Source organism: Megalops cyprinoides, chromosome 5 (genome assembly GCF_013368585.1).
Source record: "Megalops cyprinoides isolate fMegCyp1 chromosome 5, fMegCyp1.pri, whole genome shotgun sequence".
Taxonomy (NCBI): Eukaryota; Metazoa; Chordata; class Actinopteri; order Elopiformes; family Megalopidae; genus Megalops; species Megalops cyprinoides.
Genome location: NC_050587.1, coordinates 24,853,800 through 24,873,991, shown reverse-complemented (window position 1 = coordinate 24,873,991; position 20,192 = coordinate 24,853,800). Strand labels below are relative to the sequence as shown.

The 20,192-nt window shown below is 44.7% G+C and overlaps 1 protein-coding gene across 1 annotated transcript in view; it reads left to right on the top strand.

Moving 5' to 3' along the window:
- The window catches only part of LOC118778085 (protein FAM102A-like), a 32,545-nt gene that overhangs the window by 5,016 nt on the left and 7,337 nt on the right, over nucleotides 1-20,192 (top strand). Inside the window, exons 2-3 of the mRNA XM_036529422.1 lie at nucleotides 19,096-19,216; nucleotides 19,682-19,711. Of these exons, the coding sequence (XP_036385315.1) occupies nucleotides 19,096-19,216; nucleotides 19,682-19,711 (151 nt within the window). The remainder of the gene's footprint in view (nucleotides 1-19,095; nucleotides 19,217-19,681; nucleotides 19,712-20,192) is intronic.

Genomic DNA, 20,192 nt, shown 5'->3' with positions numbered 1-20,192 from the left:
GTGCTTGGTGAATGCACATCAGCAGGTTTGTCACCTGTTCTCCCCGGCTGTGAGACCCCCAATAGGCACCTCCTGCAGGCAGCTCAAGGTAGTGTTTGTGGCCATATGTTATTCATGAATCTCTCTCCGAGGATGCTGTGACATTTTTAAAACGTCCTTTGTTTTGCCTGTTGGGACAAACCTCTGTGTGTGTGAGGTGTGCCTCGAAGTCTCAAAATAACTGTCAGTCCTTTGAAAATAGCAATGCTTTGCACATGTGCGTGCATGCACACACAGTCTATTCATCATCTCAGTGATTTGGTAGGGAGATGTTATTTCTTGCTGTCAGCTGTGGGCTGCAGTGCATGTGGCAGGCTTACAGCCGCTGAGAGCCAATGGGCCCTCATTCTTGGAATTCCTCTGGAAGTATGTATGCAACAGAGAAACGGTGGGGTGAGAGGGAGAGAGGGAAAGGGGTGAACACTCACTGTTGTCTGATAGGGGCAAAAGGCTTGCTTTTGCCTTACCACCTCAGTGAACAGAAGACCGTATCCCCCACCCCCCACCAGATCCTCTATCTTCCCTGGTGTGGCTGCATAAAATATGCTCAATGTGAGTTTATACACAGCGAGAGGGAGAGATGTCCTCAGTTTAATAGGGCAGAGATTTGCCTGAAGCAAAAAGAGGAATAAAGCATCAAGCCTGCATTTGCATTTTTGTGGATCATTTAATTAAGTTCATTTCTCTCTCTCACTATCTCTCCCCTCTCTTCTCCCTTAAGCCTCCTTAATGTCAGTCGTTTGGGCTGAGCTTGGTGCTGTGTGTGGAGAGTAGATGAGTTTTTCAGCACACTGCCCTGGTTTCTCTGTGGCTCCACAGTTAGGTCACCCTGTCTGAGCAAAGGTACACATCCACTGCCATAAGCCAGATTTCCGCCAAGCGGAGGTGCAGAGATCTCTGGTGTGCAGACTGCACCTCTGTGTTAACCACTTTGAACATGGTTTCATTTCCCTTCTTGAAAGTCTTTTTTATGGGCTTCCCCATTTTGAAGGTCTCAGGTTGTCCGTACCTTCTAGTCCCTGAGGATGGCCAGAAGTTTGGGCACAGTTTGATTCTTAACGTTTGATCTGCTAACAGCTGTATTTGACCCTACTGCCCTCCCTGCACAAGGTCATGTGTTGAGGAGATTTGTCATCTCCTTTGCTGCACGTGCATTGTGGTACCCTAAACAACACTAGGAAACATTTTCAGTGTAGGACAAATAATAGTGTCATCTTATCTGAAGGGGACTTTGTGTCCGTGTCTCTTTAAAGCTTCATTAAATTAGGGCCATTTGGCTCTTCATTAGATCAGGTTATTTTCACAATATACCCTGGACATTGGGTTTGTTCTTTGTAGTTCATTACTCCATGTTAATACCATGAATGTCAGTTTTGCACTGCACCCCCAAACACAACAGTGGATGTGGAGTAGTTCACTGGGAGACTGTCCCAGACACACACACACACACACACACACACACACACACATAATGTCTTGACAGACTGTTGGTGAGACAATGAGGAAGAACGGTGTTTAAGTGCTATGTGTATAAACACAGGAGAGGAAACGAGAAGATGAGGAGGGCTTTAAAAAGCTTCTCTGTCACTTGCTTCCGTTTTAATTGTGTGGTCAAAGGTTGCTTAGCAGCAGCTGTGTGTGTATGTGTGTGTGTGGGGGGGGGGGGGGATTGAGTGTATGTGTGTGCATGTACATATGCATATGTGTAGGTGTGGTTGAGTGCATGTGTGTGTGTGCGTGTGTGTGTGCACGCGTGCACGCGTGTGGTCACCCTGACATGGTGACTAACACAGGATATATGTCTGGTTGCGCTGGTGTATATATAGGGAAAATGATAGGTCAGACTTCTCTGGAGGGTATTTAACTTTTGAAGAAGTCTGTATTTTTCCCTCCATAGTCTACATCACTTCTCTGTCACAGACATCTTGCAGGGAACCTTCTGAAAATAGCATTTAGCTTCTCTTTGGTGCTTTGTGACACACATGCACCTAGTAACACTCAGTTCCTGTTGTCTGACAGCTCAACTAACCACTATGAAAGGAACTATCAGAAACCACAGGCCCGGTGCACTCTGGGATCATTATTCATCTCCTTAGTCTGTCAAACGCAGATAAAATGTAGAAAGCTTGTAGACTAGAGAGGACAGTTGCAGCAAGGTTATGGAGAGGAGATGACCACTCCGTGGACAATCTGATCTCTTGAGCTTTCTTGAGATAACTATCTTGGCCACTGTAACCCCAGTGGCTCAAACCAGGGGCCAGAATCTTTGGAAAAGCTTTACTCTATGTTCCCTCTTGTGTAGCCCTCCTTTCACACACAGAACTCTGGGGGATGTTATTTGCTTGGAGGTTGGAGTTGGGGTGGGGTGGTAAGCCTTAAATTGCGAGAGAGTTTGAGTGCCATCTGGCAACGTTACTGAAAAGTAGGGTAAAGTGAACCCCAAGGTAAAAAAGAGGGGTTTGACTCCGACATTTCAAACATGCACGTGCACACGTGCATACACACACACACGCACATACTTGCATACTCATGCACACACACCCACATTTACACGAACAGATGAGGGAAATCACATTGTGATCACACAAATCTTTCTTGCAATAGTCTGAGTGCCTGCAAGGGCTGAATATCCTGTATGCTTCATCATATCTTCAGTGTCTTTATGTACGGACGTGTGTGTGATGTTGTTGTGTGTGTATTAGTACCCATCTGTTGCTGCTGGTTGTGTTGGAGATTGTTCTGAATGATCTGGCCCAAATCATGGCCCAGGTTCCCCCTGGCATCCCTGTCCCTCCGGTTCCCCCTCCTCCTCACCTTCCTGTTTGTTGAGCCTTCTCAAGGTGTGGATTCCTTTCTGACAGGCAGTTTCCTGCATTGTCTGTCATGGGAAAGCACTCTGATCCTTCCCCAGGATGGGCTTTTGCAGAGACATGCATCAGGCTAGATCTTTTTTCTTTTTGGCAGCTCATTGGTCGGAATTCCTGAGAATTTCTCATTCCGTTGTGGAGTGTGCTCCAGGGTTACCTATGGTAATCACAGATCCATGCCTGTACAGAGCGGTGAATGAAGTCCCTGTTTCTCACCCGTTCGACTTGCCTGACTAGTTTTGGCTCTACTTGGTGGTCAAGTAACATGTGAAGCCATGTGAGCGAACAATGGAGATGATTAGCAGCTCAGTTCCGCTGGTACACCTGCCCTCTTTCACTTTCTCAGAGAAAAGTTAGGCTTCCTTTGGAGAACCTCACCTGGCGTACTGGAAATGCTGTCAGAATGTTGTAACCCTCCACCCCCACTATGGTGTAAATTACCTAGCTGATTTAGGTCAAAGACCCATAGGACAATCTGTGGTTGTCTTCAAATTGTGAAGTGAACTCTAAGGTGGGAGTTCCTTGTGCTCTATGTGAGGACAAACCAGAAGCGTTCAGTTTATGTGATAGGGACCAGGAAAGCTGTCACCTGATTTAAAATGTGGTTCTCTCTTCCACTTAAAATTGCTTTCTGAACTGCAGTTGGATGTGCACACACTCTGCTTAGATCCCAAAGATAGGAGGCTGATAAACTGCGTGTGTGTGTTGTTCAGCGTGTCTCTCCTCCGCTGTGGCCCTAACAGCTTGAAGGCTGGGTGTGAACTCGTGTGTGAGATCCTGTGTGAGATCTCCTGGGGAGATATAGGGTCTGGCTGAATTTTAAAATGAGTAAATCACCAGTCAGAGAGAGGGAGAGTGTGTGGGGGCTTAGACTTGCACAACATCTGTGAGTACACCTCCTCTCCTGTTCACTAGTCCTCTCTATCTTCACTAGTGCCACTCTCTTTGGCTGTTTGGTGGAGAGGGAGCTTGTTGTGGCAGAGTTTAGGGACTTCTCAAAGAAAAGTGTTGCTGGGAGTATACACCGCACAAGCGCAATATGTGGGTCCTCCCCTCCATCGTGCAACAGCAACTGTTTGCATTTGCCCAGCAAAGAGAAGTGCATGTCCTGACATGGGTTTGGGGTTTGGATGGAATCAATAAGACTGAGAAGATGAAAGAGAATGCAAATTTAATGGAAAACAAATGGCACTAACCCAAGCCTCTGTGGGATATATATGTTATACATATGCCTTCTTTTTTGCACGTCAATTCACGCTGAAGAGTACTGACTGTGATGTTATGAAGATATGAAGAATTATTGTGCAGGGAAGGGCCTTTGGATTAGACAGAACCTGTAAAGTTGGCACGATGCTCAGTGTTGGTATAGCTTCAAAGGGCATCCCAGCAAATGGAGGCTTTCCCCATTTAATTTGAAAGGAATGTGGCCTGAAGGCCCTCTGTTCATGTGGAGACTGAAGCATTGTAGCTTAACGTCGGGTAGCAGCATTCTGTCTGGTCTTGCCTGCTCTCACTGGAGTCAGGGTAGACACCGCCCCCCGGTACGCTGCTCCTAGGATAGCTGTGATGCTGACAAGGTGAACACTGCACGCACACATGGGCGCACACACACACACGGACACACACACACACACAGGGGCATACACACAGGCACACACGGGCAGATGGGCAGACAGGCAGACATACAGATATTCCACAGATACTCCACAGTGGAATCAGTTAAGGAATGATCAGGGCTGATCTCCACAGAACTGAGACTGGGACATTCTGCCTCCTGCATGCATAACGGATTGGTCTTGGCATTTCTTGTTTACAAACAAAATCATTTAGAGACAGAGAAGATGGTCTAAGGAGTTGTTTTGACTGCAGACCCCCTTCTGTCAGGTCAGAGGCGAAATTAATGTGTGAATTAAACCAATCTATTAGAGGCTTTAATTATTTGTCTGCCTCCCCACAGTGACTGTAAATGAGCCAGATGGCCAGTGGCCGTGCTGTCTTTGATTCAGTCCATCGGTGCCCTTTTTTTTGGTTTGCGCCTTGCTTTTCCTTCCAGTCAGTTGCCTGGTTCCCTGGCGTGTGTGTTCCCTCCCTTGCTGATTTGGGAGCGCCAGAAATAGAGTTGGGGTAATCCACCGTGGCGGTTACAGTTGGCACGTGAGAGACAGACACGTGCGCACACTTTGAGTCAGAGCAGAAGAGGTAGTGAGAGGGATGTAAAAAGAGGGAAGGGGGAAGTCCAATATCTACTTGTCAAAAAGAAAGTGTGCTTTTAGCAACACTATCTGTGCTTGTCAAGTACAGGAAAAGTTTGCGCAAGCTGTGATGATTGGATGCTTCAGTTAGGATTTAGTAGGAAACAGAAAGACCATGAAAAGCTGAAAGGTGGCTTCTAACTGTCTTTAATATATTACTCTCCTCTTCCCCAGAGAAACACCCTGGTCACATTTAATCTTGAAAGTGTAGCGTGCCATATTTATTTGCATTGGTTTGGTCCAAAGGGTTTGGCCTGTGATTATCATCAGGGGAGTGCATTGCCAGTGGATTAATGGATTGGATTGTCTTGGGTGGACAGTATTGTTCTTGTGTGATTCATATTAGACATCTGATCTTCTGGTTGTTGTGTGTGGAGTCAGACTTAAAGAAGTACTTCCCCTTTTTATGTGCCACAGGTCTGGAGGTTAGCCAGATGGAATGCATGCCAAAAATGGAGGGGATATTGGATTCATTCTTGTTGCCACTTTTGGCTTTATATCATATACTTTAGCGTGGTCATGAGCATAAATTGTTGAGATTTTCAAGTTTGAGAGTGAGAGCATGGAGTGAGAGTGTTTCAGTCCATTAAAAACCGCCCATCGTGCAACAGAGGCTGAAATGGAAAATGGTAAAGTGCACCCAGTGAGAGCTGTTTTCTGTGTCATTGGGTTTGAACGGATGTGTGTGCAATGTGACCTCTGTGAATCTTTCGTTTGTGCTTTTACACTGAGCTGTTCCTGGCACATGTAAATTGCGTTTTTCCACCCTGCAGCAGTGGTGGGCGGGTGGGGGGCACGTCTCACTCTGCACCCTGTGCCCCCCCCCCCCCCCCACACTCTTTATGGGTTGTTCATACATGCTCTGCTTCAGTTGGAGTTCAGTGAGGCATCTCTGTGAACATGCTGCTGTCTGCCCCCATGTTACACAACTCCCACCTTCATCTCAGAACAGCAGGGTGCAGATGGACAAGTGGCATGTGGAAAACGACACCCAGCAGGAAGGATGTTGTGTGATGACAGAGGAGAATGACACCATTGACAAAGTGGGGAAAAATAAATATAATTGATAAAATGAATAAAACCAGCAAAGACTATCCCTTGTGAAAAAATTGGAGCTGTACTTAGCATACCTGTTGCTTGTATAATTGTCCATCTGCTGGTAGGGAGGGGTGGGGGATAGGCTGCAGTCTTGTATGTGTTCCTTATCACTGAGAGCGGCAGATGAAAACTGAGGGGGTGGGGGGCCGCAAATGATATTTTTCTGGAAGCTAGGAACTGGCAATGGTGTCTCTTACTGGGGTAGGGCGAGGAGGAGACCCCTGTTGAGAATGTGTGTCTGTGTCTATGTGTGAGAGATGTGATATATCAGTAATAGGAGTGGATTTTTACTTTGGAAACTTATTTGCTTCAACTCCATGGCTTTGTCTCTGTTTTTGTACATTGCTCTCTGAAGAAGATAAATTTGAGAACAGAGCTAGGGGAAGCAGTGTTTACCTTTAGGCTTCCTAGATATGCACAGAGATCAGTGCGTCACTGTAGGACGGGGTACTTTCATGTCTCGGATTTTTATCTATAGATGAAAGTGAAGGGGCAGTTTGGCTTATCTGCATTATGTGAAGCCAAAACTGTGTCACAGAGCAAAGAATCTGTGTTTGTTCCAGGTGGTCCAGAGTCCAGGCTCAGTAGTAATGTGATACGTATTATGTGCTGCACAATATTGGTGCTCCCGCCCTACTATTTGGATGTTCAAAGGTCGCTCTTAACGAGGGGCAGTGGATTTGTTTATGTCAGGAAGTGCAGTTGTTTAGATGTGTTGGGAGGAGAATGATGTGGAATTAAAGGAATGCCTTTAAGCTGTATGGGTATGAAAGCATGAAGGAGCCAGTTGGAAACTACATGTTGAAAAGCTGTTATTGTTTTGGAAGGCTCAGTGAATACATAGTTCTGCTGATGTGTAAAGGAACATGGGCTGTGCATGAGTTCTGGAATGGCGGTTTTTCTAGTTATGACATTGATCCATCACATTGATTGTACCATTGTACCCTATTGTCCCAAACCCGAGAATGGATCATGAATTAAAAGCACCCAATGATAAAAGCATATAGAAACATCAGCATCCAAAAAGGCACTTTTGTTGGATGCAGGGAGGCAGAGGTGATGTGATGATGTCACAACTGACAAAAATCAATTGTGTCAATTTGGCCTAATGGCCAAGGTTCTAATTGATTCAGCTCCTCTGACAGCGGTAAATCTGCTGGCAGACTTTGGTAGCTCTGGTCATTAATTTGATTGTCTGGCTGGTTTGGCAGGAACACAGTGCATTTAACATTGCATGGAACAAGACACCTGCAGCATTAAGGTACCTTAGTGCAGAGCCAAGTTCCAATTACAGAGCAGCCATCTGGGCATGCAACAGCGGGCAGTGGTATGGCACAAGGTTAATGAGCAGGACTTGTAACCCAAAGGTTACCAACCAGTTTGGTTCCCCAGTGGGGCACTGTTGTTGAACCCTTGCACAAAGACCCTAACCCAAATTGCCTCAGTAAATATCCAGCTGTGATAATATGTAAAAATTGTGAGCCATGCAAATTGCTCTTGATAAGAGTGTCTACTAAGAACATGTAATGTAATGCAAGACTCATTCCACCAACTCTCCTGACTCTCATTTTTTCCCTCTTTTTTGATCCATCCTGTATTCGTTATTGTCTCTCCCACCTGTAGCCACCACTCCACCTATGAGATCACCCTTCTGTGTTTGTGTGCAGGATATCTGAAAATGTTGTGAAAGGATTTGGCTGAAAGTTGCTGAATCTCTGGGACAAAGGAAGCCCCTTTAGATTTTGAGAGGGTGACAGAGGAACATACTTCTGTTTTACATCGTTCTCTCCATCACTACATTTGTGTGCATGGATGGTTAATTATGTAACTAATGTATGGTATGCGAGTTACCCTAAGGGAAGGATGTCTCCTAAACATACAAGTGTCTTGGCATGTGCATGCATGCGTGTGAAAACATGCAATAGCATGTTAAAATTTGGGGGGGGGGGGGGTTCCTGAAGAGGAATGGGATTTCTGTTAAGTATCACATGGATTTCATGATATTTAATTTGACAAGGACGTTCCATTTCCCTCACGGCATGTGGTATTTTCTCCTTTTCTCCTCACTTCCTTATCTCATCGACGCGTTTCACTGAGGATCAAGGGACGGACGGGCAGACTTGCTTCTGAAGTAATGGAGTGTACCCAGGGCTGAGGCGTGTCTCCTCAGGCTATTGATAACCCACATTCAGTCTTATGTAACCTGGGACACGTCACTAACACTTCAGCTGACGTTCTGAGAGGTAGAACTGAAACGTCACAATGCACATGTCTTTTTTTCCAGTTAAACCCATTTGATATTTATAGGACACACTGCAAGCAGACTTTCACACTTGTTATGACCTGCAGAAGACAGAACTGAAACTTTTATTAACCTACAGTCTGCAGACTCTGCACTCTTACTTTCATTAGCAAAGTGGAGGCGTGTTTAATGAACTGACTTTGGGGGCTCCCATGTAGCTCAGTGGTTAAGGTGGTAGGGCTGCTTTGTCTCGCTACTCTTGGGCACCCTGTGACTCATCAGACACCCGCAAGTTGCTCAGATGATGTTGCTCAGTGAAGCCCATCTTTCAATAGGGACTTTGCCCGAACTCCTGCCTGACTGTAGTGGTTGTCACAATCCAACTGGCAGCTCCAAAAAGAGGGTTGCATCAAAAACAGCATCAAAAACTTTCACCAGAGTTTTGTGGAGTTTTAGTCCTTGGCAAGGAATTGCTATGATCCCCTTGAGCAAGATGCTTAACCTGCACTGCTTATCTCAGTATTGTTGGCTGTAGCAATATATATCTGCAGTATAACCTACATGCATCACTTTGGATGAGGGTGCCTGTTGATGAATAATTATTAATAAAAGCCTGAGTCATTCTCACAGAGGAGGAATTAACCAGAGAATAGGGGGGAGAGGTTTAGCTTGTCTTTACACAGTTAGACATGGATGTGGAACTGTTCCAGCTATGAAAAATGCATCAGTCTCTCCACAGTTCTGTCCCTGTAAGACCAGCAGTGTTTAGGGTTTCTTTTTTTATCCATCCATTTTCAAACAAGCAGAAAAATTCTGAATTATTGATCACACCCTCTTTTTTTCAACTGCTGATGGTCATGTCACTGGGATGTGGAATGGAACCAACCGACTGCAGTGACTCCCTAATTGCATTAACGGAAGAGCTAACTTGATTCCATTGCTTCCCTGCCATTTCTTTAAATTATTCCATTTCCCAAACAGATGCATGTATCCACGACAATTTCGGACGAGTTACATTTTTAAACCAGGTTCATTCTGTAAAGTTACATCTGGACTTCTGGTGCTTGAGGTAATGTTACTTTACTCAGAGGTAAAAGACCCTGGGGTTCAAACCTTTGACCCTCAGGTCAAATCCTTCTTTGCCCATTTGTTTGGAACCATTTTGCAGATTTTCCCATTAGTGGGAATTCTAGAATTTATCACTAGTGAATGGCAAGAATGTCCAATACATCTAAGTGTGTGTGCATGTGTACATAGATCATTTTATAACACCTGTTGCCAGGCTGCTGCTGAGTCTGGGTGTAAGGCATCAGAGTGTTGGAGCAACGGTTCCCTTTTGCAAAGTTTCAGCTGCAGCCAGTTTTTCTGGTGGTTTTCTGCTCTTAATGAAATTTCTTCTCATTTGTATGACACCTTGGCATTGTCTTGGGGTTTGCTGTGTTACAGCACTATTGGCTGGTAGGCTCTTTCTGTGGAAGCACAAACGGGGCAGCCTTTGCCTTGTTTAAAGCAACAGTCTATTGCCTTGGGATTTTCGGTGATTCCAGACCAGATGTGCCTCCTTGTGCTTTTTATTTGCTGACCTCAGATCAGTTTCATACATTGTTCTCATGCTAGGGACAGCTGCCAGCACAAGTGGCATATTTCTGCAGAACTTTCATATGCTGGATCTAAATTGTGTATGTTTTGGAGTCTGTGTGTGCTTGTGTGGTATCCATTAAGTCCCTTTGTTTATGCTTATGTGTGCAGATTTCTTGACTTCTGGCCACTAGTTTCAGTGCTACCTTCAATCAAAATATTACATTTGTCCGACAGAGAGCAAGTAGCCCCTCGCACACACCTGCATATCACACCTACACTCAGTTATGCAACTGCCCTGCTGTGTTAGCTAACTACCATGTAAGCACTTTCATTATAGCTAAGCTAACGGTGCACTGGTAAGGTGTGGAGACAGCGCTTGTCTCATGTGTTTCTTCATTCTTCAGGGAATGTTACAGTTTCGCCATTGTTCTTCTGCTAGCTGTATTTGTGGCTCTTTTTGCTCTATTTTGTGTCTGTTTCTGATTTATCAATGGTCCTTATGACAGTAATAAAAAGCTCTCTCTCCCTTCCTCCTCTCTCTCTCCCTCTCTCCAGATTTTGAAGAATTTTTTAGAGGCTTTTCCGTTTTGCTTCGTATAGTTGTCCATGGGGCAGATTGGATGCAGCTGTGTGCGTCCATGTGAGCGAGAAAGTGAATGAGTATGACAGAGGGACGCAGAGACTTGAATGCTAACTCAGCAGAGGATTTTTTTGTGCTCTAACCTGTTCTTCCTCTAACCTGACCTCAGTACAGGCCAGGCCTGCAGGTGAAAGTATATCACATAGTCACTCCAGCTCCACTGTGAATGAGCAGCTCTGAGCAGATCTAACCACATCTGCTTCGTCTCTCACATGGACTGCATAGAGTCCCTGCTGTCTAGCCAGACCACCGGTCTGTATAGATTTCAGGCCAGTGTAGGTCTAAACCTGTAGCCTCCGTACACTGTGGTATTAAATTCAACACTGTTAAAGTAACATGCTGATGCTAAGACTTCCGACTTCTGGTTACAGAGGACTAATCACAGTACATACCTCTGAGGGATTTCTTCTCTGAGACATTTACTTTAAGTCAATCAGGTTGCAACTTCATAGATGAAGTTCTAGTAGCATTTCAGGTAAGGAGCACGTGTTCTGATACAGCGCTCATCTGTTGTGCTGGAGGGTGATGTGTACAGGTGTATGTAGGGTATAGGTGCACAGCTGAGGCTGCTCTTGCATAAGAGCAGGAAGTGCCTATCTGTGCGTGCGTGTTGGTCTGGGTGTGTTTGTGTTACAGTGTGTGCGCAAATGTGAGGGCGTGTGTCCTCGATGTGCGTGTGTTCCTTCTCAGTGCGTATTATATGGTTTGTGAGTGTTACTTTGTCTTGTGAGGGGAGTGTGTGTGTTTGCTTTGTCATACCTGGGTTTCTTGGTGCCTGCTGTTATGCAACATGTAATGCCACTTTTCAGCAGGAATTAAACGCCCTTCTGTTGCCCCCTAGAATCATGCTGTGTGTGTGTGTGTGTGTGTTGTGTGTTGAAGGTGAGTCGGCCATTACAAAAATGCTACTGTCTGAATAGCCTTTTAATGAAAAATAACTGAAAACGGGGGATGTGTTAAAGGAGAAGCATTTCTAAGCATTGAAGCTGAGCTGAAGTACATTTAAGGTGTAGGCAGCTGGGAAAAAAGGCTGTTGGAGACCGAAATGCAGACGGAGTAGACTTCCTGGCTTAAGAAACAAGAGGACCCAAAATGGTTTTGAAAGCAGGAAGTGACTCCTGTTCATTTCCTCTCTTATGAGGCAGTCAGCAGGTCCCATCACAGTGTGAAGTCCGTTATTCTAAAACCCAGCGAGGCTACAGTGTGAGCGTGCCAACAGGTGCACTGACAGCACGTGGCCCAGCTTCAAAAGTGCCATTACTCCCCTATTGAGCTAGACCGAAATGGTGGTCAAATGATCTACAGATAACAGCTTTATGGTATCATAAGTGGTAACGTTAACGCATGACTCGGTAGAAATGTTTCAGAGCAGTGTGGTCAGGTCAGAAAACCACACTGTAAAGAGAATCCTTTGTTCCTTCTGTGTCATAGTTTTAAGTTGAGGTGTTTAGCAGCAAAGATAAAGGGTAATGGACCAGTTAAGGACACCCAGGGTCCCAGAGCTTGGTTAAGTAGTGTGACTTTTAACCGAAAGGTTGCCCTCCGTTTCATTCCGAGGTATGGCAGTTGTAATCCTGAGTTATGCTTAACATGAATTGGTTGAGTAAATATCCAGCTCTATAAATAGATATGATATAGAGTTAAAATTTTGGTAATAACGACTTTCATCTCTGAGTGTTATGGGCAGTATCTCTATACTGCTATGGGCAGTGGCTGTGACCAAAGGTTAGGCTGTCTAAAAGCTGTTTAGGCATGGCGGGAGGCCATGAGAACACAACCACACAATTATACATTAATTTATACAGCCTCAATGCTTGGATTAAATGCTCATTTCCTTACCCACTTTGCGACACTGTTACATGACCCTTCTTCCTGCTTCATACTGAGATCCCCACAATACACCAAAGTGGGGCAAATGCTGATTGGAGGATTGGCTTATGTAAAGGATAGTGGCATTGTAGCGCAGCGGGCCAGTTTGTTCTGCTTCTGTGGGCTCCTGGTCATTGTCACCAAATAACATGACTAGGCACCAACCCAGGCTGTAGGACTTAGCCTGTGCTTGCAACAAGCACTTAAGTTGACCAAGCCACTCGAGAGACCCTGTGTTTTCTTTTTAGACAAGCATAACAGTTTTATATGACATGACCGTGACTCTGATCTCTCTTACCCGACATTTATATATTTATAATCTTAAGCGATGCCTACATCCAGGGCAATTTTAGTTTGGATTTTGATATATTATCCATTGATATAGCTGGACAGTTACTGGTGTAATCCAAGTTAAGTACCTTTCTCAAGGGTACAGCAGCATTGACCCACTCAGGAATCACACTTGTTCCATTTTAGTTGAAAGTTAACCTGTGTGATGTGGCACAGTGTCCCTGACCCTGGCAACAATTTTGAGGAATGAGCATGTTCAGAGAAACAGGCTGAAACTGAGTTGCTTGGATTTGGTTAGCATCTAGCCTTATGCCTTTGTTTGCAGAGGGCTGGTCTGATTATATTGACCTGAGTGGGAGAAGAATGTTTAAAGGTACCCCTGTGTACTTGCCCTCTATCACTTTGAACTTTATTATCTCCCCCACGCAGTGGTTTGGGTTTTGATCTTGACTGGGTTAGCTAATACTGGATTAGTGTTTCAGGGCTCTCTACCTGAAATGAGTAGGAGAATTGAGGCTGACATAGCTGGGTAAGTCTGGCTGTGCTGTTCAAAGGTCACCTGTTGGAGCCACTCATCTGCAATCTTGAGAGAGAGCAGTCTTAGTCCATGGAGATGCTCTTCCTCTGATGAACTAAGAGCCTGATCACAGCACAAACCGGTGGTGGGTAGAAGAAATGCAGCCTGCCCCCCTGGGGTAAAACGGCATTGAGGATCAACCTTTGGTTTGTGTGTGTTCATGTTATCAAATCAGAGCGTCACCATTGGTCATTGTGATGGAACAGTGGGTCTTTGTGAGACCTTTATAATAGGCCTAGCTGTGCATTGTGTCAGTTACTCATCTGAATTAGTTTATGTTGGAAGACATCTACAGATAAAAACAAAACAAAAAAAAAAAAGTTAATCATTACGTACACTGTCTGACTGTTAGTGCTCTTTGAACTTTTTGAGCGCTTGACATTACCATATCAATATATTTTGATCTTTTCATAAAAAGCAGATTGGTTTATGTCAGGTCAAACAGTCTGAAGTATAATGAAATGGGTGTAGTAAGGACCAATGGTTCATTAAGATTTTTCACTTAATGGTTGGGGGTATGGGTTGTCAAGTAAAGCGAGTCAGGTAAAGTGATCCTGGATCAGTTGCTGAGGACACAAGTTTTGTGTGTGTGTGTGTGTGTGTGTCTTTGTGTGCTTTTTCATACTCCCTCTCTGTGGTTTGAATGCTTTGTCCTGCTTCATATTCTGCAGTAGTGAGCATGGCCCTGCGTGGGATTGGTAGATGACATGTTGCCAGTATCCCATAATTTCAGCTGAGCTATGACTGCTGGTGCTGTTGAGCTGCTCCTCTGCATCTCCCCAGAGCAGTGAGTTCCAGGAGAGGAAGGGAATAAAAATACAGAATTTCTAAAATGTATATCTTAGTCTTGCAACAACTACTCGTCACCTACATGTAAACGGAGATCCCTGGCTGCCCTCTGGTCACATGTAATGCCTTTATCCATGGTGGACTGGCCCTCATTCACACACCCTTCTCCTAATACATTCACAGACAGTATGGTTAAAAGCAGGAGCGACAAACGCCGGTGTCTGTCCCAATAGCATCTAGCAGCAAAGCCTGTTGTTAACACTGCTGTGCTGTGTGAGACTAGGAAGCATAGCTGACCACTGATGCTGTTTGCACAGTAAAGCCATCAACAAGAGTTGCACTTGTGACTTTATACAGTGCATGGGTAGCAAAATAAACAAAATGACACTGTATACATATCTCCCACATTATTAATACTTAATTTTCACATGAATACAGTGGCTATCTGAAATGAGTATGAGCTGTCATATATCTGCATGCAGATGTTTCCACGGTAACAGGAAAGAGAAGGAAGTACAGTGATGACACTGTATTTCCTGTGGGCAGCTGCAGAGGAAGATGGTGCTGAAATTGCATTTGGCTTGTAAACTGTAAAAACTCCTTACCTCTGTTCCCCCTGTGGTATCTGCTGGAAACGCATGCTTTAACTTGGATCAGATAATAACTTGTAAAACTTTGAGACTGCTTCAGTACCTGTGACACGTTGTCCACTTTTGGATCACTTTTTAGCATTTTCATGGCTCCATCAGTACATACTGCACATGTCCTTGCATTATTGTAAATCCCAATATGTAAATATCTTGCCCAAGGGTACAACAACAGTGCACCGGTGGGGACTTGAACTGTTAACCCTTCGGTTACAACTCCTGCTCCTTACCACTATGCTACACAGCAGCCCACTCCATACATGCCTTACTGTCAAACTAAATTTCTTAAAAAACCCTTTAATATGAAACCTTTCCCTACCTATCACATCCAGTGGGCAGTGTTTGGGGTCAGGGTCAGACTCAAGAGTCAGAGAGATTTCATTATCAGTGGGTGGAGCATAACGCTAGGTGGCTAATTCCATTATGGATCCTGGTACAGTGCAGCTGAGATCAGCAACAGATGCTCTGGAACTGTGCCTGTAGCCATACTTAGCTGGGACTCAAATACCACCCCCTTCCTGCTGTCCCAGGTGAGGAGTGATAAAATAAAAGGTCTGGCTTGACTGGGACAGTGAATTCTGTTTAAATGCCGTGCTCTACATGTTTGGCCTGGTGGTAGACCCTGTTTGAGTGGTCCATTCCTATACAGGAGCATCGCACTAATCCTAATATTCTTTTAAGGCAAGTTAGTTCATTTGTCAGGTGCTTTAGTCATTGATGACACATGAAACAGGTGTAGGTACTTTCTGCCCCAAGCACTGTCTCAGGATTAGTTTTTTTTTTTTTTTTTCCTCAGCATAATGGTTTGGGTCAGGGATTAAGGTCAGCTAAGATGTTCCTGGATCAGTTGCTTGGGGAAACGAGCCCTAACAGTGCATAGCCATTATGTCTGCTTTTTCTGATATTCTCTTTGTGGTTTGTGAGTAAAACGGCACATGCAGAGATGAGTCTTTACATGGAATAAGTCACCTGCGATTAGATTGGGTGGATTACCTGGTTGCTGTGTTCTCAACTGTTACAGGTAGTGGTACTTACGCTTGGTCATGTTCCTGTGTTTTTGCACTTGCTCTGTATGGGTTTTAGGTATTGCAGATATGATGTTTGGAATTTTGCATGTGGAATTTTGTAAATGGTATTTTGTATGTACTACTTGTACTCTGTATTATCCTTTTTCCAGAAAGGACAGCAGTCTAGCATAGTCATAAGGAAATTCAGATGGTCACCAGAAGGCTACAGGTTTGAGTCCTGGAAAGGGCACTGCTGTTGTACACTTGTGCCTGTTGTAACCTGAACTCCTTCTGTAAACGTCCAGCGATATGAGAGTGCAAGTAGAGAAACATGTAATATGAGTCACCCTGGATAGAGGGATCTCTCCTGAGCTGTTAAATAATGTAATACAAATGTAGTCTGTGAACTGTTATTTGAGCACTGTATTTTGCACCTGTATCCACAGACATGTGTGTGCTGCCAAACGAATAACTAATAAATAATGCCCTGCTTACTGTCTTCCCTGTGGTTCCTCTCAGACTGCCACCTCTCCTCTCCTGTCTCACAGACTGGATGGTGTGGAGGACCCACTGTGAGGGACACACTGACCCACTTTCTCTGTGCTCTTTTAGTGGGTTGGGGGTGATTGATTACTGCTCCTTTGCCTCATTACTCCCTTGGCTCATTGACCTGACTTGGTCCCAGCTGTTGAGGTTTGATTTGTTTGCATTGGACTGCTTGACGTTGCAGTTTCCACCCTCTGGAACGAGGGCTTGCTTTGGTTGGAGTGTCTGTGGGTGGATTTCTGGGCTGGCCAATAATAAGGGCACTTCACTACTATTACAAGGCTCTGAGTTATCACCATGATGACTGCCTGAACTAGGACCCTAATGACTGAACAAACTGTGCTGTTATAAGTTAATTCCTCCAGTGCTGTCAAGGCCCTGTGGACAGTGGCAGTGATATGAACACATCCCTGACTACAGTGTGTTAATTTTCTGCTAGGCATCCTAGTGATTACTGGTTACTGTGTATAACTTGACAGAAGTGGAAATGGGGTATGGTAGATATGTGTTATGTATGTGTACATTGTAGGGGTTATGTGTAAGTCTCCACCAGAAGCCCTCTGTGGCCTTGAGGGAGTTTGTTTACATAAAAAAATCTGTTCACTTCCCTTTGGCCTCTGAATTTTCAGTCTTTTAACTTGGCCATCTCTATGGCATCATGTTCTGCCTTTCAATCCAAGATGGTGCAATGACAGATCCTTTCCTGTGAAAGATCCTCTCACTGCAGCCAATGACAGTGTAATAATTGGGGGAATAATGGTAAGTCTGATGGGGCTATTATAAGTGTCTGTAATTTTGTGCTGTGGATATGACCCAGTCTGGGTGTGGCTGTACAGTTAAGTGGTTTTGGAACTTAGCCTGTTACCAGGAAGTTGTGGGTTTGAATCCTAGTGCTGTGCAGTGCTTTTGTACCCTACTGTAGGGTACAACAGAGCAGAGTACAGTGTACAGTGTTCCTAGAGCAGGGTGCAATATGTGATCCACAGCTCATGTTGGAAATTTCACACTGCTGTGTGTATGTCTGCATGTGAATGCATACCTCACTCTTCTAGAGGAGGAATTCGTACTCAAACAGATGTTACTTGTTAAAGCCTGTGCAATGTGGGATTCATTAAGAAGTACAGGAGTCTGTGGTTGTGTGCATGTCTCACCTCGGCTAAAAAAACAAAGGTTAATGTTATTACAGCCATTCGTGTGGTCAAAATCCTCTGATATCTGCACCTGTGTAGAGAATTTCCAGAATTAAGGGGAAAAAATGGGTAGTTATTTGGACAAGATGAATGTCCCCCAATAGAATGTGAAAATGAGGGTAGTTTCACCATAATATGCATGCAGGCAATGGGAAATGCCTTTCTCCATGAGAATCAGAGCAGGGAAGGACAGGGGAGCCAGGGTGGGACCTCATGGCGGAGCTGTCAGAATGAGCCAATCACACGATGAGGTCAGACTACAGGTTTCTCATGCCCTGCCCCACCCTACATATACAGGAATGCTAGAACATCTACAGATTGCTCCAGTCACCTTGGGATGTCATTATGGTCTGTGTGTGCCAATACTGTAGAGTCTTTCCTCTTCCTCTGATAGAGAGAGGGGGAAAGAGGGGCAAAGGAAGGAGGGAGTGGGAGAAAAAAGGCAGAAACTTGGGGGAGGAACTGGGTATGTTCCCTCTGACAGTCAGATAAAGTATACTGGATGTGATATACGGGTGTTGAGATCAGCAAGTAGAAAAGGAGGAGAGAAAACAATGAAAGTGGGACAAATAAGGAAAAAAACAGCTACGTCTTGAATTACAGTTACATTATTCGTATGCTGTAAAAACCACCCCCTTCAGTGCCTGTGGGTGCAGTCAGTATTTGATTCAGTGAAGCAGTGACCTCAAAACTATTCAGATTTACAAAGCTGTGTTTGTTGTTCAGAATAGTCCGACCTGTTGGGCATGGTGTCCTTGACGACAGAATGTTTCTCTCTCAGGCATTCCTCTCTGGTGATGAATAGGTGTGTCTCACTACCTAAGGAAAGTTCTTTAGTTCTTAAGAGAATATATCAAAGTATATCCACTCAGGGCTCTGCTAGAGGCCTGCACCCTAATGACTGCAGCCTGGCTGCTCCTTACATGAGATTATACACGCACGCACGCACGCACGCACGCACGCACGCACGCACGCACGCACGCACGCACGCACGCACGCACGCACGCACGCACAAACACACACACATACACACACACAATGTCTCTACTTCTTTAGCACTACATCTGTAATACCTGTGTCTACCTCTACCCTGGGACTTCTGTCTTTGTAACAGTATCAATGCCTTAGTAAGGATGACATGAAATGGTAGTAGACCAAATGTAATTTAATAGCCAAATATACATTCCATCAATTATTTAAATAATTGATAAATAAGATAATTATTTCTGGCTTCTGTCCAATTTTCTGAACATGTAGCCTTTCACAATCTCATGTCAGATGCATTGTGGATGCAAGACAAGTTGAAATGTCAATTTATGAAAAACTCAATTGTAATTGATGTCAGATGTCACTGATCTAATAATAAAAAGGCTGTCAGTCATTAGTCCTAGTAACGTATAGGGTGATATTGCTGATATCCTGTACTTGACCTGTTTGTCTCTTCCCCCCCACAACCATAGAGAGGAGGTCCGGGAGAACTGTGTTCGCTGGAAGAAGAAGTTTTCCTTTGTCTGCAAGATGAGCGCTAACCCTGCAACGGGAGTGCTGGACCCCTGCATCTGCCGAGTCTCCGTCCGCAAGGTGAACACCCTCAAACCGTACCCTTTTCAGCCGTGCCATCCTGGCTGGGCATAATAAGGAGTTGTGTGTGACCACTGGGAAGAATCCGGTTGTGGAAGTGTTGTCAGTGGGCCTGCAGGGGCCACTCTTTTCTCTGATAAACCTTCCTTTCAGATGAGACATTAAACTGATGTCATTACAAATTCTGATCATTAATGGTCCTGTGGCACTTACCACAACCATTAAGGTGTTCCTGCATGTCCTGGTCAATTTTTTTTTACCTGACTCCCCTGATCCCCCCTATAGCAAATTGGTTAGATAATCCCTGGCATTTCATACCTTGTTTTTCCAGGCTGACTGTCACATGGATCTCTCAGTTGACCTTGCTTAGTCTAAGTAAAGGTTAAATATTACATAAAGGGGTTACATTTGCCTGTCAAGTCCATGCTGTAGCTGTTATCATTCTCTTCCTGTTTTTCATTGCAGGAACTCAAAGGAGGAAAGACATTTTCAAAGGTAGGAGTTTGACGTCTGACCTTCTCTTGTACCTTCTCTCCTTTTCCTTTCTTCCTCTCTCTCCTCATTCTCTCTCTCTCTCTCTCTCTCTCTCTGTCTCCCTACCTGAGTTTTCTCTGTCCAATTGCATCCAAATGTGTGTGTAGACTTGTGTGGGGCCTTCCAGGATGGAGGTTAGACAGCTGAGTGATGTTCAGCCTTTTGAACTGTGGAGAGGGGAAGGGAATCATGGCTCTCAAACATCCAGAACAAGGGCAGGCAGGCACTGTTGAGCTACTGAGACTACTCTGGGAAGTCCCCATGTTAGCGCCTTTCTGCTGGCTAGTGGTAACACAGAGGGTGAGGCCTTCACTTGGTCAACCATTTGCTTGAGTGAGTAAGTGATTCAGATGTTTTTTAAGGCAACTTGGTTGCAGTCAGAAAGTTGCCAGCTCATTTTAATGTCTGTGCTGCTTGATGACTCAGATGCTCTTTGAGCCTC